We start from the raw sequence: 26,987 nt of genomic DNA on the forward strand, positions 1-26,987 counted from the left end.
ATCCAGTAGTTCTATTCAGTTGGTATGGTGATGTTTATGAATAGGAGTGATAGGAAATGAATGTAGGTTTATTAATGCACTGCTCCCACATATGGAAACCTTTCAGGATTGGGCTATAACATTTTTATTTTATCCTAAGGATAATAGGGAGCCAATCAAGGCTTTTGAGTAAAGGAGAGTAAATGGTCACACCTTTTAGTTAGAAAAGTTTTTTTAGCAGCTATGTGAAGAAAAGATTGGGAAAGGACAGAGGTAAAAGTTAAGAGGCTTGGTCTAGGACATTGGTGAATCCACAGAAAGGAAATGATAGATATATGAGATAAGATTTAGAAACTGATTAGACTGTGGGATGCTAGAGAAAAAGGGAGGGAAAAGATACTCTGGCTAGCAACTTAGGTCTTTGACTAGAAGGTGGTACCATAAGTAGAAGTAGAAAAGCTGGAAGTTAGTAAGAAAAAAATACTTGAGCAATCTAGTTATCATCATGGATATTAAAATACATTTAATATATAATATAATCTATAATGCATACTTTCCACATTTCCATAATGGAATAGGATTCTATTTATAGAGAACATTTTCCACCATCTTACAACTAATAGTCACTCAGTGGTTAAGTGAATGCTTTCCCAAATGAGTCTTTAACATTGTATGAATGCATTTTTAGTAAAGATACATGCAGTTAATACATTATGGTTCAGTGCTTTGCTTTCACTTGCTTTTTCAAAGACTAAAGAACTAAAACCTACTTGAAAATGTTTGGTCATTAACGTCTTCCGGTCATCTTCAATCTGTCGAAACTTGGCCTTCAGTCCTTTCATTTGGGTTTCCATTTTTAAAACATATTGGAAATCCCTCTGAGTCCGTAAGTTTAAGACTTCAATGGACTGAGACATATTCTGAACCTGGAGAGAGAAGAAAATTGGTTATAGAAATATTTTCCAGTAAGAGACATATTACAGCTACTGGATGAGTTCTACAATGACATTCTTATTCTAATAATTGGTTAGTGATGTTTTCTGTGCTAAAAATTTATAACTTCATGCTAAAACACAGGTTTTTATGAATAATAAGTATGTGTTATAAATATTTAGAAAATCTGGTCAGAGAGAAATTACAAATACATGGAAAGCAATAAAAAACAGAGATTAAATCCAACAGCACAGATAAGCGTTTATTACAATCAAAATACTAAATAAAATTGCTTAGCTAAATGTATCAAACTTGGTACTAAATTTATGGGCATCAAGTCATACCTTGCTGTAATTTGGAGTTTTAGAAGGAATTCTATTTTCTCTTTATTTTTAAATTATATATAGTAACTAAGAAGTACTATAACATTTTACTTAGAAAGAAATATGGTTGCTTGGGAGTGTGGGTGGTGTTCAGGCATCCAATGAAGGTTTGATATGTATGTTTGCTCAGTGACATTCAAAGAAGCAAGAGTGAATAGGCTAGAGCAGGGGTCCCCAAACTTTTTACACGGGGGGCCAGTTCACTGTCCCTCAGACCTCTGGAGGGCTGGACTATTAAAGAACAAAACAAAACTATGAACAAATCTGTATACCGCTGTCTGGGAGAGCAGAGGCTGCAGTGCTGGCTGTGATGGACCTGTCACACCTTGCACAGGTCCATCACTGCCACCACTATACCGGGCAGCAGTATACACAGTGAGGAATCCTCTCCCCCAGATCTTCGCTCACCATGCTTCCATGTCTTCCATTGTGCAGCCACATAATCCTTTTTGCTGCTCCTCGTTCTCATTCAGTTACTCTCAGAACAACACATAGGATTATGTCACCAGAAGTAGTATTATACATGAGTGACACCATGCTTTGGGGCACCACCACATACAGTGCTCCTCTCACTGACCACCAATGAAAGAAGTGCCCCTTCCGGAAGTGAGGTGGGGGCCGGATAAATGGCCTCAGGGGGCTGCATGTGGCCTGCGGGCCATAGTTTGAGGACTCCTGGTAAAGATTGAATATGATGTTCAGTGGTGAATCATAATAGTCCATCAAATCCTCTAGTTTAACACTGACTATTATAATAGTAAACTACTCGATAAAATTGGTAAATGTAATCTGTGCGTTAAAATTCTACTGGAAGCCAGAACTTAGCTCTGGATACAGAAAAAAAATCATTTGAGGGTTATGAAATGGTAATAAAAATATTGACAGGAAAGGATCATCTCATAAGAGAAAATGACATGTGATATTTGTGACAAAGAGGTAAATAGTTCAGAGCATAGCTTGGCCATACAGTTACATGATTAACAAAGATGAGAGGACTTCAGACAGAAAAGTGATGGGTCCTGCTATGCATCCTTCTCTGATCTCTTCCTCTGTCCCCTTGTCAATCAAATGCACCACATCCAATCATCCTTCCCTCTACCACCTGAATCTGAGATCCTTAAATATTTAAAACCTGTGTTATGTGGTTTTTTTTAGAAATAACTGACAATGAAAAAATTGATACCTTTTAAAGTAGAATTTTCCCCTGTTGATATAGAATAATTGATTATTCTTCATGGGTCTACGTTATTTCTTCATTCATCATGATGATCATACTAAAAAGATTTTTAAAAATTATTTATTTTTCTTTAGTAAAAAGCAAATTTGAGAAGTAGTTTGACATAGTGGATGAAGAATTGAGCTGAGTCAAAAAGAATCAAGTTCAAGATTCTCTGGCACATACTGCTATACAACCCTGGGTAAGTCACGGCGCCTATCAATACCTCCTATGTAATTCTTTAAGACAATGAAATGAATGGTCTGGACCATTTCCTATACTCTTTTCTCCACCAAAGCCAAATCCCAGAAACAAAGATGAAAGTATTTTAACTGCACTTGTCAGAGTTTGCAAATATTCCCTGAATTTGGTTATGAATATTTCTCTAAGACAAATCCAATGACATATACCCTGAAACAGCTTGATCTGTCCTAGGAACCATGATGTCTTTATTAATGATGGCAGGAGGTTTTCTTGATAATTTCAGATAATTCTTGATTTGCAGTGTGTTACATTAGCTAATAAAGCCAAAGGGAGAAAAGTTACTATGAAAATATTTTGTGATTACCTCTAGTGTATAATCAAGTATAATTAGAAAGGATCACATGCTAATAAATGAGCAGAGTTATAATTGTTCAGTGTAAAGGCAGTGGTTTTACCTTTTTTTTTTGCTTTTCCTATTGATCATAACTGGGTCTACACAGGCCACAAAATTCACAGATACATGGATGTTAATAAAAGTATAAGGGAATTCACTCGTATCTTAACAAACCCAGTGATGCCCTAGACTAGTTCTATTTGCTTATTCTATCTCATGTGAAAATGCATTCCTTAAACTTGTCTACATAATAATTTTCCATATAATTCCACATACTTAGAACTTCTAGACTTAGCCAGTAGATCTATTCTTTCTCCTGAGAGTTTTTCATTTCATTATACATTTAATCAGGTCTCTTTTGCCTAAAAAATAAAAATTTAAATTTGCCAAGTATAAATTTGCTTTCTTGGATTAGCATTTTCTTCTATCTATGGTAAATTACAGAAGACAACTGGTCTAGATACTTTAGAGAAACTAAAAATGTAAGCATTTGGCTTTTCTGGGAGACTATTTCGAACCCCCTGTAAAATGAGGTGGTAGGAATAGATGGCCTGCCTGTGAGAGTTCTGCCAACTCCAGACCTATGTATGATCCTTTGTGATTCTCTGTAACTAGAGGACTTTTAACATCCCTTTCAACTCCAATTTAGGATGTTCTGGTTTTACCAATTAATCTGTTATTCTACCTATGTGGGCACAGTTAGAATGATCAAAGTGGAAGATTAAATCTGTCTTTTGGCTAAAATTGAATCTGTTGCTTAAAGATCAAAGTGTTGGTTGTAGTCATGCCTTTTCCTTATTGTATATGTGATTATTTTGCTTCCATGATTCAGAAAGTAGCATTTCTTCCTCGGGTTACTGAAACACACTATTGACAACAGTTAAGGCTTACTTACTTTCAGTTCTGTCTGACTTTTTGAGACCCCCTTTTGGGGGTTTTCTTGGCAAAGATAGCAGAGTGGTTTTCCATTTCCTTTTCCATATCATTTTACAAATGAGTAAATTGAAGCAAACAGGCTGAAGTGACTTACCCAGGATCACACAACTATTAAGTGTCTGAGGCTGAATTTGAGCTCAGTTTTTCCTGACTCTTAAGTCCAAAACTCTATGCACTGAACCACCTAACTAAACCTCTTTTCAATTCATCATTAGATAATTATAATATTTATTAACCTGATGGCATAAATTTGGGTTGTTATAGGCAAGAGTTCCTTGAGAAACTTTTATACTTATTCTTTTTTTATAAAAACCTTACCTTCTGTCTTAGAATCAGAACCATGTAATAGTTCCAAGGCAAAGAACAGTAAGAGCATGGCAATGAGAGTCAAGTGACTTGCCCAGGATCACACTGCTAAGAAGTGTCTGAGGCCACATTTGAACCTGGAAATTCTTGTCTCTATCCACTAAGCCATCTAACTGTCCTGCTTTATTCGTATTTTTTTAAAAAAAGTATTTAATTTTTTCATGAACAATAACTTGGACATTTAGGGAATCACATAATATTAGAGATGGAGAGACCTCTACAACTTCCATGAGAAATGAAGCATCTGACTTCTGTCTGAAGAACTTCAGTGATCAGGAACTCATTACCTCATCATGTAACTTATTTCACAAAGACACTTTTTTGTTTGTTTTTTAAGGAGCATTTTCCTAACAGAGAGTTGAAATGCCTTTCTGCAGTTTCCATATATTGTTTCTATTTATGTCTTAAGGACCCAAGGGGAACAAATCTCACCCCTCTTACATATGACGATCCTTTAAATCCTTTAAGAGAATTCTCATGCTTCCCCCTCCCCTCAAGGCTTTTCTTTTTTAAGCTAAACAGTCCTAGTTCTGTCAATCAATCTTTTTCTTCATTTTCCTCATTCTAGTGGTGACCTTCTTCCAGATGGACTCCAGCTTGTCAAATACTCTTCCTAAAAAATGGCACCCAGAATTGAATGTAAGAGACTGAATATAGTGGAACTAGGGCAGAACACATCATTTTTTTTCTCCCTCAATCCTAAAAACTATGTTTTCCTTAATATATTATAAGATGATTTTTATTTTTTTTGGCTGCCATGTTATACATTCTTTAAATCATTTTCATCAATCCCAATGTAATTAGGGAATTCTTGACAACTGGAATATTCAATATTTGTCATCCTTATTAGTCATTTAGTATGATACTTTCATTAATTGATAGTTTTCTTCTATCCTTTGAGATAGTGATATATGAAGTCATATCATAGCTGGCAGATTTTCGCACTGAGTACCAACTAATCAAAATGACTTTATTCAGCTGATAGTAGACAAAATTGATATAACAGGGGACATAGAATATGTAGCAGAGACTGGGGATATGTCTAAGTATGTTCAATATAGGAAGAGGGTAGGAGGTATCTGATCAATACTCTGTAGCAGCTTAGGAAGTTGTCAAAGGAGAGTATAGACATCAAGAAAGGGAAATGGACCATTTAGCTTCATATTTTTGAAAATTCTTCATTATACCCTGGTGTGTAACTCTATTATTTTGGTATTGCATGAAGAGTGCAAATACTTCCTCTAAATTGGATCCAGGGGTCAAGTTGTAGTTACCTTTCCCTAGTCATAGCTTGATGTGAGGGTTCATTAGCACTCTCTTCTTGTGGAAATTGGACAAAATGGAATGATATGATTGACATTGTCAACCAAAAGAAGGGTGAGACAAGAGTAAAAATGCTATTTTCACTGAAAATCAGTTCCAGCTTGTATGACAGTGAAAGGCATGACCCTGACCAAAGGTTAGGTACACTGAGGAAATAAAAGAATCCTGATCAAAGTGTTATGGATCCAACTGTTTTGGCCACAAACAAAATAGTCAAATTCCAGTGGGGGGCATCCAGAAAGCTTAATAAGTGGACAATAGAAAACAACTAGCAAAAATTAAATTACTGTTTTGAAACTACACAATGAAAAATGGCAAAGCAACAGATAAGCTATGACCATTTGTTCATTGTATATTCTGAACTGATTGCTATAGCAAATAAGCAAAATGTGTCAAAGTAAAAAAAGAACCAATGTAAGAAGAAACCCATGATGAGTGAGACATACAAACCAAGAAAGGAGAGGGACAGAAAGAGAGAGAGAGAGAGAGAGAGAGAGAGAGAGAGAGAGAGAGAGAGAGAGAGAGAGAGAGAGAGAGAGAGTATTGGACTTTGTTTTGGAATCAACAATGTCTTGATTCCAGGTCTATCTCAGATATTTTTCTAAGTGTGAATTTGATCTAGTCACTTAAACCTTCTGAGCTTTAAATGCTCAAAATGGAGATAATTAAAGAACTTTCTTTGGAAAGTTGTTGTAATATGTAACTCAAAATATGAAATTTATATAAGGTGTTTTATAAACTGATAATAAGTAAAATAATTCTAAACATGATCAATAAAAATATATTTTGCTTCTTATTTTCTTTACCATCATGAAAAACTCCCCCTGAATTCCTCAACAAACTGTTTCTTTATTTTCCACTAACTGCACTCTATTGGGAATCCCAATTTACTCATTCTTTAGCCAATTGCTCATAATATAGGGTTTTAACTTCCTCTTGAAGTTTCTTTTAAATTTAAAATTCCCTTGCATATTTACTCATAAAAATATTGGGAAATTCCTGGTATTTCTATTGTATAATTTTCTGAGTTGTAGGTGCTTCTGATCAAGATGACTTTTAAGTGGTTTATCCCTTCCCTTTCCCACTCACTGTCTTATATGAATTCCAGAATCCCAGTCTAGAAACAATGAAAATAAGAAGGAAAGAGAGGAGAAAGTAAAAATAGAGGAGGAAAGTAAGGAGAAAGAAAGAATAGGAAAATTAAAAGAAAATGAAATAAGAGTAAAGGAGAATACTTTCTAATGAATGAAAATGCTGAGAGTGAAGAAGAAAAATATACAAAATCTTTAAAGTCTTTAGAGAAATGAGAATAGAGGAGAAAGGAATTATTGAATTGTTTCCCCAGATAACAGCTTTTAGGACTTTCTCTTTCATGTGTTGGGACTTTGTCAGAAATTGACTAATTTGTAGAACAAATAAATCTAATGCGGGAAAACAAAAAAGTAATAAATGATTGTTGAATTGATTTGAAGTCAGAAGCAGGAGGAAGATGACATTAACAAACACTGCTTGAGGTGGATGAAATAACAATAGTACACGATGAGAAGACTAGGCTACTCTGTTTTCATTTTGACCTTCTTTTCTCTACCCAAAATAGTCATTTTTGTATTGGAAAAGCCATAACTTGGGCCAACTAGAATGAGACTCGAGTGGCCTGTGGCCAGAAAATAAGGAAAATGAAATTCAATTCAAAATTTGTAAGATTTATATTTAACATTAAAAGTATAAAGCCTACTTTTTTTTTTTTATCACTACCTGGCTGATAGAGGGCAAAAGGCTTTTGATGAAAACTACTATAATTAATGCAAGCTTTTGCACATAACTGAGTGCTCAAAAACCCGTCATCATCATCATAGTAGGGAAATGATACTATTGACAATCTAAACAGTTGATAGATCAGGTAAGCCCTAGAAACACAGGGATTATGTGACTTGCCCAGTGTCACAGAGGCAATAAATATAAGGTATTAGGTTTGAATCCAATCCTTGCTGACTTGCTTCTGTACTGTGGATGGGGCTTTAAATTAATCTAGATTAGATAGTATGATATAGTGGATAGAAGGGTAGACTAAAATAAAAAAGAAATGAGTTTGGATCATACATTCAATAGCTCTGTGATCCAAGATCAGTAATACAACCTAATTATGCCTTAGTTTCCTCAAATGCAAATAAGAATGGGACTAAATAACTTTTAAGGTCTGTTATAGCACTAATATTCTCCTATTATCCTATTTATATTCCTAACTATTCTCAGGAAAATCTTTCATTACTGCATATGTTATATTGGTCTAATCTCTCTCTCTCTCTCTCTCTCTCTCTCTCTCTCTCTCTCTCTCATCTATCTGTCTGTCTGTCTATATTTTTAAAGCAAAACATAATTAAAAATCTGTTTATAGAGTTTTCACAAAAACTCACAAAATGCTTAATGTTCAGGCAACAGAATATTTTAAAGTGCTTTGTGAGAAGACACTACTTGATTCACTAGTTGTTGCAAAGGATTAAATATAACATACTTGTTCTCCTATTCCCCATGATTCTCACATTTGAATATGACCAATGAGTTTTATTTTACAAATTTGAAAAAAAGGTTGTGTTTAAATTTCCTTTCAGAATAACCCAATTTTATGGATGAGAATAATATTTGCAAGGGTCTATAGTCAGATCAACATGGCAAATGAAATTAGAATTTTAATTAGAATTTTTTGTTTTTATTGCAGCTCCAAACCTAAAATGAAGAGGTTTTCCTCCTATGGGGAACTGCTAGACAATATAATATATGAATATAATTGAATATTATTACACTATAAGAAAAAATCAAATGAAATACATGACTTAGTCACAAAGTGAGGTATCACACACAAATTAGAACAGGGAACATATTGCTTATCAAATTTATGGATGGCAGAATTTATGAATAACCAAGAGATAGAAAATATTGTGAGATATAAAATGGATGATTTGAATCCATTAAATAAAAATGATTTTGTATAGATAAAACTAATGTGGCCAAGAATAGAAGGAAAGGAGCAAATTGGAAAAAATTTATAGTTTCACAGTTATATATCTCATAACTAAAATATATAGAAAAACATATAAAATATAAGAATGTGAGATATTCTTCAAATGATAGTCAAAAGTTATGAACAGAGAGGTGTGAGATGAAGCAAAGTTATATATAGCTATGTGAAAATTGTTCTAAGTCATTATTAATCAGAGAAATGCAAATCAAAGTAACTCTGAGATATTATCTCATATTTATTAGATTGATTAAAATGATAAAAGGCAAAATGACAAATGTTGGAGGGGATGTGGAAAAATTGAGACATTAATATGATGTTGGCTGAACTGTGAATTGTCTCAACCATTCTGAAGAGCAATCTGGAATTATGCTCGATGAATTATAAATCTGTATATACTTTTCAACTCAGGAATACCACTGTTAGGTTTATTTCCTAAAATTATCAGGGGAAAAGGAAAAGAGCCTTTATGTTCTAAAATATTTATAGCAGCTTTCTATATGGTGGCAAAGATTCAGAAGATGAATGGATGTACATAAATTGGGAAATGACTAAACAAATTGTGACATATGATTGTACTGAGAAATGAAGATCAATTTAATTTTTGAAAAAACATGGAAAGACTACATGAAATTAGCAAAACCAAGAGAATATTATACATAGCTACAGAAATATTATTTGAAGAATGACTTGTATATGTCCACCTTTAGAGAAAGAACTGATAAGTAAAAATAAATAGGACATAGTTTTATACATTCGTATATCTTTTTGTCAAATGATGCCTTGTCTAATGTGGTTTGTATATTTTTGTAACAAACAAATACATTAATTGATGTTTTCAAAAGAATGAAATAGAAAGCTACAAAGGACACTGGAAGACCTCCCTGAATTGATGCAGAATAAAGTGGGAAGAACTAGGGGCACAATTTATCCAGTGAAAATATTATAAAGGAACGTGAATTTTTAAAATAAGCTTTTGTTTATTTGTATTGTAAAATTATTTGTTATTTGTATTATAAAAATTATAAAAATAAACTTTTGATGATAGAGGACTATAGATAAGGCGTGTTGCTCATATTCTGCCCATATGAATGGTGACATATTTAAAATGCAAAATGGTGCATACTTTTTCATATTGATATTTAATTTAATATCCCATATTAAATTATCAATGTGGACATTGTTTTTTTCTTTTCCTTGACAATGCATATTTGTTAAAAGAGTTATATTTGTATTTTATCATATTATTGCTCATTTGTAAGAAGGGGAAGTGAAAGTGATATGTAATAAATGTCTGTAAATATAAATGAATGAATAAATGATAAAAGTACAAAAATAATATGCTTTACATAAGAAAATGCAAATGATTATAATACAATGAAGAGTCATTTTTATGTGGGAATTGCATGTCTATGAATCAAAAAGCAAATATCTATACACTTTCCATCTAAAATCTCAATTAACTTTATAAATGACATCATGTTATTCTTGTTTAGAGGAGGTAGGTTGTGTGGATGGATAGAGTGATGGTCCTGGAGTAAAGATCTAAGTTCAAATACAGCCTCAAACATTAGCTATATGATCCTTGGCAAGTCACTTAATCTCTATTTGCTTCAGCTTCCTAATTCGTAAAATGGGAATAATAATAGCACCAACCTTCTGGGGGTGGTTGTGAAGATCAAATGAAATAATTGCAAAGTTCTTAGCACAGTGTCTGGCTCATGGTAAGTACCATATAAATGCTTAAACAACAACAAGTACAACACAACTTTAGTATGTTGCATGGTGATCTTATAGACAAAATTAGTTTTTCACAAAAAGACTGGAGACAGTCTATACCAAAAAGGTTAATTAAAAATCTTAATGTGATAACACTATTATGAATGCAATTTACTTTTGTTAGGAGGCAGCTAGGCAGCACAGTAGATAAAGCATGGGACCTAAAACCCCTAACTAGCTATGTGACCCTGGACAAGTCACTTAATCTCTATATTATTCAATTTCCTCATTTGTAAAATAAGGATAATAATAGTGCTTGTTTCTGAAGATTTTTATGGGAATCAGATGAGATAATATCTGTAAAGTGCTTTTCAAACCTCAAAGCCAGTTAGCCATTGTTATAATTTATCCTTCACTTACAGTAAAAATGAAAAAAAAAGAGAATCAGTCCAATAGTAAGTTATTGTTCTGGCTACTACTTGAGAGCATGAGTTCCTCTTAACTGGAAGTGTTCACACAGAGAGGCTGAAGGACCATCTGTCAGTGATGCCACAGAAGGGATTCCTCATTGAAGGGCAGCTTGGATTAGAGTATATCTTAGGTCCCTGCCAACTGTAAAAGGTTATGATTCTATGATTTTTGCTGTAACCAAAATGAATTCAATTAAACATGAGATCATACAAATACTGGAATGACTTTTATATTCATATGTATACTCCTGCCTGCAGTACCCAGAAAAGTGATCAGCAAATTGTTAGTCACTAACTAGTTGAAACCAAGTTGGGTGGCACAGTGGACAGAGAGCAAGACATCGAGTCTAGGAGACCTGAACTCAAATTCAGCTTCAAGCATTGCCTAGGTATATGCCATTGGGCAAGTCATTGTTCATCCTCCATTTTTGAAGAGGACCAATGCCATGGTGGAGTCGTGCCCTGATTTGAGTGTGAGCCAGAATTAAATGAAGCAGAGTTGTACAAAAAAAAATTATCAACTTCACTGTCTCTTCCAGAGTCATCAAAGTCCAGTGGCAAGACAAAGGTCAGTATGATTGGCAACAGCCCAGGATGCAGTAGATAGCCTTGGCATCTTCGATGTCTGACCAAGTTCTATGTGCTCTGAAGTGCCTGCTTTAGCTGCATGCATGACTTTTTGAACACGTTGTTCTAATCTGTCTATAATGCTAGTGTAAATCTTCACCCTCATCCTGGTTTAGCAGTCCTGCCAGATCCTGTTTTTCCAAGGTGTGACCACTGTGTATGCTACAGTCAATAAATAATCATTGAGTTCCTACTATGTGCTAGGCATTGTGCTGAGCACAGGGTCACTTAATATATCTCGGGATAGTTTCCTTGTCCATTTTATGGACAGCTAAGGTCCCCATAGAACCTCTCTTCTAATTTTATGCTGAATTTTTTCTTTGTGTTATGGCAAAAGTTCTTGCTCTGTTCTCTTGGGACAAACAAATAACCTCAATACCTCTCATGTTCAATTATTAATTAAAACTAATATTCTATCCATGGGTCAGACACTGCACTAGATTAAGACAAACACAATTAAAAGTGAGACAATCCTTGTCCTCAAGGAACTTCTATTCTATTTGGAAGGAAACAATGAATAGACAAAAATGAAATTTTAATAAAGATATATGTGAAGTAAAAAAAAATAGAACAGCCATTTCTAGACCATATCATCTTTCACAAATTTAGTTTCTAGGAGACAGGGCACTACCAACTGGACTGTAGAAGATAAGGGGAGGCTTCTGGGAAGTAGTTTGTTGGCCAAACTTTGAATAAATTATGGGTTCTAGGAAGTACAGCAAAGGAACATACATGATTTAGACATGGGCAACAGACTGGTCAAGGCATAGAAGAGTTGGAATGTCATGTACAGGGAATAAGGAATAGTAACTTTTGGATGAAACATTGAATGTTGAAGGGGATTAATGTGCATTAAGCCTAGAAAGAAGGCTAGAGCCAGATTGTGAAGGGCTTTAAAAGGCACATAGAAAAGGTTATATATTATTTTTGAGGCAAGAGGGAGTCACCAGAGCTTTTTGGGTAGGGAACTGACATGGTTAGACCTATGCTTTGGGACTATTTCTTTGGCAAGTATGTGGAGGATGGGGATTGGAGGGGGAAGAGATTGCATGTAGGGAGACTAATTAGAAGGTGTTCATAGTAGTTCAGCTGGGTGATGATGGGTTTCTGAACTAGAATAGTTACAGTGTGAATGGAAAGAAAAGGACCCATGTAGGAGATATGATATAGGGAGAATCAATAAAATTTAGCATGTGTTTGGATATAATGGATGAGGAAGAAGAATGACTCAAAAGTGAGGTTGTGAGCCTGAATGACTAGAAGGATGATGATGTCCTCAATGGAAATACAGACTTTAGGAAGAGATGGTTTTTTTGAAAATTAGCTTAAAAGGCTTCCATGTTGAACTGTTAATTAATTTTTATTTTGAACTATACCACAGGGGGCAGCTGGGTAGTTCAGTGGATTGATAGCCAGGTCTAGAAATGGGAGGTCCTAGGTTCAAATCTGGGCTCAGACACTTCCCAGCTGTGTGACCCTGGGCAAATCATTTAACCCCCATTGCCTATCTCTTACCACTCTTCTGCCTTGGAGCCAATACACATTGGCTCCAAGGAGGAAGGTAAGGGTTAAATAAAAAAGAAATATACTACAACCTTTTGGTCTTTATTAGGAATTTCTCCTGAAGTTGAAAAGATGATTTTGATAAAAACCTACAAATATATCTTTACAATTATCTCTACTACATTTACGTTAGATTTTTGTCCCTACTTAAGACTATTAGGATCAACCAATCAACAAAAATTAATTAAGTGGTAGATAGTGTGCTAAGTTTGGGGTATATATATAAAATAAATCCTAGTCTGAAGGAGCTTATATTCTAATGAGATATTTTTAGAACTCAATTCTGTCATCTAATCTTGTGTGATTCTGAGTCACTGATCAAAAAAAAAAAAAAACCCACACATATGCACTCCACTAGACACTTCTTCTAAGTCAAAAGTTCTTAACCTGGGATTCTTGAATTTTTTAACAAAAATTACCGGTAACTGAATTCAATATACTTGTTTTCCCTTTGATCCTATCTTTTAATTTATGTACTTGAACATTATTCAGAGAAGGACTTATAGACTTCCCCTGATTGCCATAGGGGTAAATGACATTTAAGGATATTTGCTCCTCTGTGTTAATGTCAATCCATTACTTGAGTCTCTTTGGATCAATTATTAAATTCATAATCTATACTTGGTGAACTCATATGCATGTTATGCATACTCCAGGTTGTGTTTCATTTGAATCTAGGAGGAGGTGGTCCATGGAGAGTCAACTATAATATAATAGCCAAGAAAGATTTAGGGTTAAGGAATTCATAGTATCATAGATTTCAATTAGGGAGAGACTTTAAAGGTCATCTATTACAAGTTTCTTAATTTATAGAAGGGGAAACTGAGATGTAGGGAGGTTAAGGAACATGTATAAGATCATATAATAAGCATCAGAAGCAGAAATTGAACCCAGGTCCACCAATTCCAGAATCAACAATCTTTCCACTGAAACATACTTCTTAGGACAATTCTGCTGTTTTCTATTCTAATCAAATCATAGCGATAGTATTTTGCCAATACAAGGTACCATATTTTTTGAAAGCTATAGAGAGGCAATTTGGTATAATAGGGAAATAGCTTTAAAGTCAGGAAAATCTGCATTCAAGTTCTAATTTTTAAAGCTATGACTGTCTGAAGCCAAGAAAGTCAAAACCTCTCAATATTCAAGGGAACTCTAAGATTATTTGGCTATGTAGATGTTTCCATGTATTGGAGAGATAGTTTCCTCACTTGGAGGGGCCCCTAAACTAATTAAGTGAGATGTCTATTCCTTATCACAATACTTAGTTAATGAGTGTCCAAAAGGAAAGACCATGTTTATAGCAATTATATAGCTATATAATCAGTTTTACTTAAACACAAACAATAACAAAAAGAAGCAATATTTTCAGATTAGACAAAAGAAAATGCATCACATTTTTTAAAGAGTCAGAATGTACCTATATAAAAATTGCCATAAACTTAAAAAGCATTTGAACTTTGGGTACAAAAATGGGAAGTCAAATGTTTAAATATTATAATGTTGGTATGAGATAAAACCATGTATAGAAGAACTATGCAAATGCTGCCTATGACATAGATGATATTCAAATAGGGGTTTTTTAGGTCAATCAAAACCAGAACTAGAAAGCAAAAGACTCTTATTTATTGCTTACATGGTACAAAAACGCTCAGCAGGAAATGGCCATGATAAAGAGGCTTCATAAAAATACACAATAAGAGCAAGTGGTATTATTTGCCTGAACATGTGTAAAAAATTTTTTTTTTACCAAAACTGTAATACGTTCAATACTGCTAAGTATTAAAAACATAACCATCTATAAAATTTAGTCTATTTTGACATATTCTATCTATTTATATTAGGATAAAAACATAGTAATATAATAGAAAAAGGCATATATTATCCTGAGGTTAGTAGATATCATACTTTAATAGCTTCTCTGATAATCTTCACTGTATTGAATAACCAAGTCTCAGTTAGAGCTATATAAATCCACCCTTTAAGCTTATGAGCCATTTCCCATTTCTTTTCTATACAGTATTCTATAGCTGTGTATGATTTGTTCTTCTGTTTCTTGTGATATGATAAATTATTTAAGGGAGTACTCCACTAAAGTAGATAGAGCGACAGTCTCAGAAGACCTGATTACAACCTGCCTTTGATATGTACAAATAAAGTAATCAAGAACAAATCACTTTATATTTCAGTGACCACCAGCAATTTTCTAATTTAGGATGAGTTTCTAATCTGCAATGATGGAGTTTCCACTCCAACAAATCCCTGTCCCAATGAAATCATAGATCAGTTTCTTTCTTCCCTAATTCTAATCCACAAAATGATTAATTTTTTATATATTCAACAAATATTTAATTACTACAAATTATATTTTTTATTATTTCATGTAAAGTATTATGCCTTGATGTTAGCAAATAGACTATCATCTTATGTTTTTTTCCAAACAGGAAAATGTTGCCAAATTAGGAACTACAAATATAAAATGAGAAAGATTTCAAGGACACACAGTCTTCTCTGGGACCTGCATTGGAAGGAAGTGAATAAAAAAGATGTTTCTAGTCATGATTTTGAGATAGATGATGGAGAGAATCATAATTATTAAAGCATGATTTCATCCATGTGGCAACTCCTTGTGTTTATGCAAAAAATTGTGATTTTATTTATACCTTTCCATTTATTCTTTGCAGAGTATCCACAAGATATGCTTGAGGTCTTCGTCATATATAGGCATAAAATTCAAGCTGTGTTCTGTCTTTCCCACACCATGAACACCCCCTCTGACACATGCCTTTGATAATGTCATTTACACTTTTTTATATGATCCAGAGTGGCATGCTACAATTCAATTATGCTTTCCATTGCCTGTCAGATTATTTGTAAATTTGATTGTTCCAAGATCATGGTGTTCCATGATTTGAAGCCATATAACATCATCAAGAGAATATTTACACTAAAGAAATGGAGATGGGTTTTTATAGCACAGAACATTTAGGAATCAATGAAATCACTGCAAAATTTTCTTCATGCAATTGAGCACAATTGCCTCCTCCTACTAGATTTTAGGCCCTGCTCATTATCCGTCTGTAATGCTTGTCTAAGATATACATATTGATGGGCCAACTTGATAAACTGCCCTGTCATAGTATAAGAAATATGCATTTTTCATTTTCTCTGTGGCATTATAATATTGCTAAAATTGTTAGCTGAGAATTAGCTCTCAAATTTTCCTTGGTAAAGGAATTATTAAATGGGTAACAAAATAACCAAAATTGCTCAGTGTACTACTACATTAGAACAACAAATGCTAGTAAACAAATTAGAGAGGATATTGTTCAATAAATGAGATTTACTGTGCCATAGTGTGTTGTGTTGGGGATAGAGTAAGGAACATCTGGGCGCAAATCTCCCTTCTGATATTTATAAGGTGGTATCTTTGGACAAATGAAATAACTGCTATCAGCCTCAGTTTCTTTAAGTGTAAAATGTGGATAATAATAGCATCTAACTCCCTAGAGTGTTGTAAGGATAAATGAGATAATGTTTTTAAAATGCTTGGCAGTGTGATTGGAACTGCATAATAGGCACTTAATAGGCTTTCTTCTTCCTTCCTTCCTTCCTTCCTTCCTTCCTTCCTTCCTTCCTTCCTTCCTTCCTTCCTTCCTTTCTTTCTTTCTTTCTTTCTTTCTTTCTTTCTTTCTTTCTTTCTTTCTTTCTTTCTTTCTTTCTTTCTTTCTTTCTTTCTTTCTTTCTTTCTTTCTTTCTTTCTTTCTTTCTTTCTTTCTTTCTTTCTTTCTTTCTTTCTTTCTTTCTTTCTTTCTTTCTTTCTTTCTTCCTTCCTTCTTTCCTTCCTTCCTTCCTTCCTTCCTTCCTTCCTTCCTTCCTTCCTTCCTTCCTTCCTTCCTTCCTTCCTTCCTTCCTTCCTTCCTTCCTTCTCCTCAAATATTTCCCTTGGACTTCTCTAGCTATGGACATAATCAAGTGACTTAACCTCTTTAGAAATCAGGTCTTCATCTCTGAATTGAGGATACTGGACTAAATGATCTTTAATGTTGCCTCCAACTCTAATCTGGGATTACTATGGTAAACTAAGTCAAAGATGGATTGTATTTTCTTGGAAAGAGGTTTCAGTGGGCATTTCCCCATGCTGATGAAATCACAAAACCTTCTCATATTTTTGTAATAAAAATAGCAGCAAAGGATCTTCCTTAGCAGAAAAAAACAACAAAAATAAACAAAAGAGGAGTTCAGCTGAAATGCCCAACAATTTAAGCAAAGCAGTGCAAATTAGAATATTTCAGGGCCCTGACTAATAGTTGAGGTTGATGCCAAAGTGCACAGAATAATTTTCTACAGCATGCTTCTGGGTATTCACTGATGGGGACCCAGTATTAGAATAGATATGTAACAGACTTGACCCATAATGGCATTACTTATGTAGAAGGAGAAATACAATTGAGAATTATATCAGAGAAGTTAAAAAAATTGATTATGAAGGGACATCACAGTTTACCCAGTTACACTGGGTCACTGCTTATACTGGCAGCAGCTGGAGATCTAATATGTTCTAGAGTACTCTGGAAAGTTCTTCTCCTGATAACTTGGTTTATTACCAGGCAAATTTTATCCACCAAATGGCTAATTTTAATGTGGTTGACCAATTGAACTTATACAATTGTAATGAGGCTATATTGGATTTGTTGAGTAATAAAAATAAAAGCACAGATATACTAAACACTGACATTTGTAGAGGTCTTAAGATTTGCAAAGTGCTTCAGACACAAATAAGCTCCTTAACTGCTTTGTAAGCATTTAGCAAATCATGTCCTATGTCATTACTTTTCAAACCCTTTTAAAGATTTTGTAGGTGTAAATAGCTTGGAATTGCAAGTTCTTGTGTAGAGCCACATGTCTGGAACTGGAAGTCCATCTAGTACAAGCCCCTCATTTAACAGACATGAAAACTGAGTCTTAAAGGGCTTAGTTGACTTGTCCAAGGTCACACAAGGAGTATAAAATTTAAGTTATAAAATCCCATCTTCTTCCTCCACATCCATTGTTCTTTCTACCCCATTGCATTGCCCCTTATATGGTATGTGTTGGGACTGCAGAGTGAGGAGATGCTGATATCAGAAGGAAGAAAAAGTCTGTCTCCCAGTCATTGCCAATCTGGTGCCATTTTTCAGACATCAGGGTAGTTTCTGAACTGGCTATGTTGGGTTATGGAGGAGAAGGAAGGCTGCAAGAGTATTCTTCACATATCAGGGAAGGCTATTGCTTGTAAATGATGCCAGAGATGAAGAAAAAACAGCGATGTAGTTGAAGGGAGAATATATTAATAATACTTGTTCTTGGAAAGAGTCAGTGTTGAGGAAGAGTGAATGAGGGGAGGGATGATTGAAGCAGAGGCAGGAATGGGTCTTCATTATCTTCCTTGTAGTGTGGTGGAATAATGGATATTAGTATTGGTTAGGACTTGTCTTATTGTTATGAAACAAGCAGGGTAGAATGTTAGGCAGCCATAATGCAATGGAAAGAATTTGGGATTTGGAATTAGAAGACAAGGTTAAACAAGAAGACTTGTATTCATACCCTAGCACTAGTCTGAGCAAATCCTGTAACCTCTCTGAGACTTTCTTTCCTTATCAGTTAAGGAAGGAAAATGGATTATACAGCTTCTAATTTCTACTTCTATGACTACAAGATTCCAGAGAATTAAAATTCAGCTCATTGTAAAGAATTCTTTAACAATTACAAGTACTTTCAATTGAAAATAGATTTTTTTTAGAAATGTTGAGCATCCTGTCACTGTAGGTATTCTAGAAAATATGAGGTGACTTTCTGTCAATGATATTATAGAGGATACTTTTGCATGAGTAGTAAATAAAACTCAATGACCTTGATAATATTTTCCAATTGAATGATCTTTATAGATGCAGCTAGATGGAATAGTAAATTGAATACTGAATTTGGAATAAGATAAATGAATTCAAATCCTGCCTCAGACATTTGTTATTGTATAGGCATTTCAGTTATATCTTACACAATGATTCTCTGTGTGAGATTTTATTGGCAAAGATACTAGAGTGGTTAGCCATTTCCTCCTGTAGCTCATTTTACAGATAAGGAAACTGAAGTAAGCAGAGTTAAGTGACTTGCCCAGGATTACACAGCTAGTCAATTTCTGAGGTCAGACTTGAATTCAAGAAGATGAGTCTTCTTGACTACAGGTCCAGCACTGTATCCACTGTGCTAGGTATTCCAGACACTTACTAGTTCTATTTGAGTAAGTCACTTAACCTCTGCATGCCTCAGCTGCTTTCACTGTAAAATGGGGATAACAGTATCTGCTTTTCAAGGTTGTTGTGAGGATCAAATACCTACATAGATATATATGGTGTATATTCATTTCATTTCCAAATATAGTATATAATCATATATATATATAATCATTTTTAAACCTTAAAGTTCTCTATAAATAAAGCTATTATTCTCACATATATCTATCTTTTTTTTAAAAGTTCAAAGAAAAAATGGCTACAGTTTTAAAAACTTTATTGGAGAGATTTCTATTTATTAACAAAGTACAGGGAAATCGTATTTTCATTCAATAAGAAAAAAATAAATGATCTAAACTGGACTTTTAGCATTCTAGTATTCAAAGTGTTTACAGACAATACTTTGCTTGCTTCTTCCACACCTAACTTTTCCTCCAAAGACCTAGATGTTCAGTGTTGTTCTTGTCTGACTGGGTCAGTGAAACCACATGAATACTACATGACTATAAGCTGGTGATTCAACGAAAATCATGTCTTCCAGGGCCACATCTATCTTTTTGTGATTCCCTAAAGTATTCAAAATTCATACAACCCTTTTCTTTGATCACCTACTGCTCAACTGTACCCAAGGCTCAAGGCAGGATAAACAGTTAAAAGGGGAAAATGTTTAGCACAAATCCTTCTCTTCATAATTGAAAAGATCTTTCCTTTTTTTTTCTTTAGCACAAATCGCCTTTTATAAGATTTTTTTTTGTAAACTGTAGAGGGAAATAAATCAAGGGTTCAAGGGTCTTTTGGTATTTAATTGTTATGGTTTTGGCTTAAGCAAATTACAAGAAGGGGAAGACTGTTGACTGAAATTAAGGAGTACTAATGTTCAAAAGAATGACTTAGAGGAAGATGGTAAATACTTGGAATTATTCATTATCTTCCAAATAGCTTGCATACTGATGGCCATAATTTTATCTCCCTTGCAGGGATGTTAATATGATTCAAAAGAATAAGCTCAAGGGACCTACTGTGATCAGAGACTGAGGCTGAATTCCTGGTATTGAGTCAGACTTTGAATCTTCTCTCTTCCTCCCCCAGCCCTGCCTTTTTTTGAAGCTTTGGATATTAAGACATAAGGTAAAGAGTCATCCCTATTAAAGAAAAGAGTTTGGAGGCTGAGAGAAAGGAGAAATGCATGTGATTATCCTCCTGGAGCTGGGAGTTTGAACAACATTTTCATTTAATTTTACTCTAAAAGAGAATGTTGCATTGTTTGGAAGGGGATCCAGATTCAGGATAGTGCATGTTAACAACTTTTCCCCTTCATTTATGCCATGTCTCAGGATTGCAGGTGGGGCAGAGGAATACCAAGAGGTATTATTATTCATTCTGGGACATAGGAAAGGAATCCTCAAATTTTCTATTTTTTTCAATTTTACATTTTTTTACATCTTTAATTTTATTTTTATATCATCATTATTTACCAATATATCCTGCCCCTGTTCTACTAAGAGATCAATTGCCTATGACATAGATTAAATAAAAGAAATGAAAAACAATCAGCTTGGAAAACTAACCAAGTTCAACAGTAAGTACAGTATTCCCCACCCAGGGTTCTTCTTCAAAGAAATTGGATGTATTCTAATAGTTCTTCTATAGGGTCTGGCTTACTCTTCAAGTGACCTTTTAAGACACATTTGCAAGACAGAAGGATGGGGTAAATGTCTTCTCTTGGAAGATTTCTCAACTTAGAACATAAAACACTTTGGGAGAAAAAAAGTCCCTAAAGCACTGGCCATGTGGTAGTCAGAGAGATCCCAGTGTACCCAAGCTGCTGTTGACTGGGCCTCCAGAGCCGAAAGGAGATCAGACAATATGTAGGAGAGCCCCTGGGAGAAAGAAGCAAAATTTGAGTTTTCTATTTTTTATTCTACTTTTATTCAATTATCCATTGCTATCTCCTCACTTCCCACCCTCTCTCTATGGGACTGAATGTGTCTGTCCCTGGGTAAGTCATTTAACCTGCAATTACCTCAGATAACTCTGTAAAATTTCAAATTCCTGAGAAATATAAATTTGTGAAAACATTCCTTACAAGGAATTCCTGACACTGAGAAATTATAGATTTAATTAAATATATGTGTGTATATTATAGATATAATGATATAGATAAACATGTGTATGTCTAGATATATGGAGAGAGACAGAGAGACAGAGACAGACAGACAGACATAGAGAGAGAGAGAGAGAGAGAGAGAGAGAGAGAGAGAGAGAGAGAGAGAGAGAGAGAGAGAGAGAGAGAGAAGACCCATACCATCTAAATTTTGGCATTCCAGGGGAAAAGTTCTCTTTGCTAGTTACAGATTAGGTCATACCTACCTTTTCTAGCAGTTGTCGAAGTTGTCTGCTTTTTGCATCCCGGGAACATAGGTTCTGTTCTGGGGCAACCACTGTACAAATGCATCTTCCATCAGGATCTTGGGCTGAGCTATACACTTGCCACCCTTCTTTTGGGCTAATCTGAGTCTAGGAAAACCAAGGACAAACACGGGAAACACAGAACTCAGTTCATAGGATAAAGAGAGGTCAAAGGTTCCAAAGTGTAATCAAAGACTAAATTGACATTGTTTATGACTGGCAGCATTAGTATAACAACTTTGTCAAGAGCATAGAGACATTTTGATCCACATATCCCTCAAAGATTGGCTTTTCCCACCTGAATTTAGAGTTGTCATTTGCAAATTGTTTACTGATCCCATAGAAATCCTTAGTGATTTTTGTCATATCTTTGACATTTCAATTCATCTTAAAAGGCTTCTAACAACATTATAAATTTATAAAAGCTTCCTAAAGCAAAAAAGCACAAACACTACCAATACTTTCACCCAAAGAGATGTGTTGGCCAAGGCATTTCAGGCAGTAGTAACTAACAGTCATTGGTTTATGAGTGGTGTAAATGTATAAAATGCCCTGTAGTTCTATAATCTTTTCCAAGAGCTTCAAGTTCCAACAAATTTTGTGTGTATGATGATGTGTGTGTGTGTGTGTGTGTATGTGTGTGTGTATTTTCTTTTCAAACTACATAGTACCAGATAAGAATATGATTTCACCTGGGATTTTGTTATATCAATAAAATCATAAATTTACTTATCTATCTCTTTTGTTTTTCTATTGTTTTCATTTACTAATCTATCCCTTTCCCGTCCTCTTCCCAGGGAGTTTACCCTGATAACAAAGTTAAAAAAGAAAGGAAGAAAAGGTATTTCATCAAAATTAATAAACACAACAACCTAGTTAGATAACATTTGTGATGTTTGTTCAGATATTTTCAATAACATCCCATTGCCAATAAAGCAAACTCCAAATTCCTTGCCCTTCTGCCCATAACTCCTCCACACATAGCTCTATCTAATTCTCTACTTCTGTTATATTTTACTAATCTGATAAAGAAGCAAATTTTAAAATTCCAAATTGGTATTCGTTGTTCCTATATATATATATATCACTTCCTCTGGACCTTAGCTAATGATCTTTCTTGTTCTTAAAATGCCTCCTAAACTTTAGCTGCAATCATGTACATATAAACAACAAACATTGTAAACATATACATATAAACAACAAGCATCATTCAAGAGATATGAATTCAGTCAGACTATATATACAGAAAATGAATACTTGGTAGTTTGAAAAGTGAGGAAACTAGAAGCTGAAAGATGAGGAAAGACTTCATGTAAAAAGTTAACACTTGAATTAAGCTTTGGAGAATTCATGGGGAGAGAAATATATAAGAAAATACTGATCTTTTTATATAAAGGGCTAATCTTCCATAATGTAGTTATAAATCCCTTGAAGGCAGGAGCCTGGCTTATCCCTTTTTTTGTTTCTGGAGTGCACAACCCTATTCCTCAGGCATGATTGAGGAATAATTTTTCTCTTTGTATCCCTAGTGCTTAGCCCAGACTCTTCAGCATTATAGAAGGGTACTTTAAACTATTTATTAAATTGATTTTTTTTTCAGATGATGATGATAATGATGATGATGATTATGATGATGATGATGATGATGAAATCTTATGACAAACACCCCAATGGAATGTTTGAATAATCTTTTTATTCAGCATGTTTTTGAGTTCCTTAGAGATCAAAGGAACATTATAGGTTTTATTTTTCTTTGTCTCTGGACTTGCAGTTAAAGTAGAGCAACCCCTTTTTGTTTCTTCTTGAACTTAAATATAAAATTATTTTTATGTCATAAATTCTTTGAAGAAGAATATTATATTTTATAGTTTGTAAAATCTGTAAGAGTGTCATTTGTAGGACAGTGTTTTGATACTGATGTGTGTGTATGGGAAGGTGGAAATTCCTTCCACCCTTCCCTGAAATATTTGGATTATTTTTTTTTCTTTTGTCAGGGTGCTAGGATAGAGGTAGGCTGTGGTTGAAATTGACCATATCCTGCAATGATATCTACATAAAGTTTAACATCTAGATTGAACATCTTCACTAAAGATGAAAACAACAAAAAAAGGCAACCATTTGTGTATTTCAGTATACAGTTGTTTGGGTCTGTGTAGACTCAAAATGCAGTTGACATTTCACTTTTCACTTGGGTGTTCTGGTTTCCTGTGGACATAGCCACAGTTTCTTAGTCCTTTTCATATAATCTGAAAGCACATGGCTGTTTGCACATAATGGACAGATAAATGATAAAATGAACACAATGTTGAGTGACCGCCAGCTAGGAAAGAAATGCATTGTTTGATTTTTACATCTGCCTGGGTTTCTCCCCTTTTGCCTCTTAGAGGAGAACTCATTTAAATAATTTGAATACATTATAAGTTATGCACTCATGCCGACTAGCTATTATAGAGACATATAAAAGCTATATCTCTGTTTTCATAAATTTTAATGAATTCCATTTGTCATATGAGGCAGTGTAAGGAAGTAGAAAGGGCAATAGCCAGAAAGCAAGGTATCAAGTTCCAGTTCCACCATTTGTAGCTTTGCAATCTCAGTTTAAAAAATTCATTGTAGCCTTAGAAAATGGAATTTGTTATCTAGCTCTCAGTATAATTTTAAGAATCAAATTATGTAGCTAATTCATTCATTTATTTATTAAATGCCTACTGGACATGTGTAATAACTTTATAGCCATATATAAATGTCAGTTATTATAATCATTATGATGCACATCTGATCTATATAAATCATATATAAATACTGGTCTCAATTTATTGAACCATTGTTGGAAAGGAACTTCAGAGGTCATTTAGTCTATCTCTTACTCAAAACATGAATCAGCTCTTCAATATCACTAATAGGTCATCATCAATGTTCCTCTTGATGATCTCCAATGACAGGGAATGCACCATCTTTCAAAGCAGTCTATTCTATTTTTTGATATCTCTAATTGTTAGGAAATACCCCCTTATGTTTAGTCAATATTTGCCTCTCTGTAATTACCACCACTGATCCTAGTTTTTGCCTTCTAGAGCCAAGTAGAACAGATTTAATATCTTTTTATACATAAGTCAAGTCAAGCCATGTCAATAAACACTTATCAAGCATTTGTTATGTGCCAGGCAGTGCACTAAGCACTAATCACTTTGCAAACATTATGGTATCACTTTAGTTCTAGTTTCCCTTTAAAATATGTAATATGCAAACTGTTCTCTGCAGTTGTAGTCAGAAGACAGAAGCCAGAAAATGTTAAAAGGCTTTTTCTTATTTTCATTTTATGGTCTTAGTGGTAACACATTCAGAAACACATAATTTAAATACTGTATAGATGCAAAAGATAGAGCAAAAGCTGCTGCATACAAATAAATCCATACATGTGAATATATGTAAATAATATATAATATATAAATATATACACATAAAAAGCAATTTCTCTTTTGATAAAGGAGCTAGATCTTACAGTGCTCTTTTGTTTGTTTTACATGATTAATTCTCTATTGCTTAATTTAAAAAGAGAAAAGAATATGAAAAAATGTTATACTATAGGCCTAAAAATGACTTTGTAGTGTAGTTTCCATGAGATAATTGAAAAATGTCTCAGTCAAAATACTTTTATTTCTGTAAGTGGGTATTAATATAGTCTTTTGAGGCAAACATAAAAATATTTGTTTTCCTTGAATGAAAGTATGTATTAAAAAGCTTACTATGTGTCAGACACTATGTACTTTTAGGTATAGAAACAAACAAACAAAAAAAACAGATGATGCCCTCTTGAAGCCTAGATTCTAACAGGAAAAGATGGTACATAAAGAGAAGAGTTGCTAGGAAAAGCAGTTTTAGTCTGGAGCATCTCAGGGATGATGAGTTGATGTATAGGGCAGTCAAATGATATTCATTTTCTAGAAGCAATGCTACTATTGATTTCTGTTTTGTTTTAAGAGCAAGGAGAAAAAAGTGGATCAAATGAGACATTAAGCAGATGATGAGGTGGCCCAGATGACTGGCTGGAAGGTATGTGAAAGGGAAGTATGCTTCACTTTCTGGAGCCTGGGACCAGCTAGTAGACATAGTGGACTAAATGGACAAGCATATACTAAGTCAAGATAATTGGGTTCTATGAAAGGATCTTCAAAGGTGAATGAAAATGAGAATATGGATCCTGGAGCTCTATGGCTCACAGGTCTGGTATAGAGTACATTGGTTCATGGAGGATGAAGTAGAATAGCTGCAGAAGGCAGATGAAAGATGGCCTGAGTATATGGCTAGAAGGTTGGTAGAAATATGAAAGTGTGATCATCTTTTCCTATAATTGGATACAATATTTAAAAAAGCTAAGAAAAAAATTACCAGTTATTTGAATAGATTTCCTTTGTGAAGAGGGAATATGAATTGCCTAATTGCATTGTTAAAAATCCAGGTGAGTCCACCTGGCAACCATGAATACTACTGCTCATTTGCCAAGTTTTATATTCTTTAACACATTTTATATAATCCCAAGGGAAAGTGGTAGCTCTTCTTGAGATTGAGGGTAGATGGAAAGGTGGAAAGTTAAAAAAGAGTTTCCTGTTCATTTAACATTCTCTTAATCTGCTGAAGAAAGTAATGATCTCATTGGTTTTTCCAATTGTCCAGCTGTAAAAGTAATTAGTGAAAGCAATGACCTTTCTTTTAGTTAGCTGAATGAACAAACCCGGCGATCTTAAAATTATAGTCCTCCCGATAGTTGTTCAACAGCCTCTAGTCTAGCCTATGAAAATAAAACAAAACAAAAATAAAATCTTCTCTACCAAGAGAAAAGAACAAACAACATAGAGACAAAGGTAGTAGGAAAGATAGTGCCTGACAGTGCTGTGGACTTCAAGAAAGGGATAGGACTAGGAGCCACTAATAAATAAGGCTACTTTTATGACTAAATCTAGCCTCTCTTCTTATGCTGCTTACATGCTGAAAAGGGGACAAGATTCCAGCTTCAGGGATTTATTCTAAATCTTTTGAAAGGCTGGCAAAATTCTAAAGTCAATTCAGTTTTCCTGGAAGACACCGTTTACTTTCTGATGTCTACAAAACTGAAGGCAAGACCTCCCACTCTCTTAGGCACTCTCAAGTTCTTGATTTTTTTTTATCATATGGGGGTA

General features: G+C 34.2%; 1 protein-coding gene across 2 annotated transcripts in view; it reads right to left on the reverse strand.

Moving 5' to 3' along the window:
* The window catches only part of OLFM3 (olfactomedin 3), a 275,485-nt gene that overhangs the window by 33,641 nt on the left and 214,857 nt on the right, over positions 1-26,987 (reverse strand). For both annotated transcript variants that reach the window (XM_007485040.3, XM_001372169.4), the window contains exons 2-3: positions 21,772-21,918; positions 750-905 (exon numbers count right to left, since the gene is read on the reverse strand). In XM_007485040.3, the coding sequence (XP_007485102.1) occupies positions 750-905; positions 21,772-21,918 (303 nt within the window). The remainder of the gene's footprint in view (positions 1-749; positions 906-21,771; positions 21,919-26,987) is intronic.

Source organism: Monodelphis domestica, chromosome 2 (genome assembly GCF_027887165.1).
Source record: "Monodelphis domestica isolate mMonDom1 chromosome 2, mMonDom1.pri, whole genome shotgun sequence".
Lineage (NCBI taxonomy): Eukaryota > Metazoa > Chordata > Mammalia > Didelphimorphia > Didelphidae > Monodelphis > Monodelphis domestica.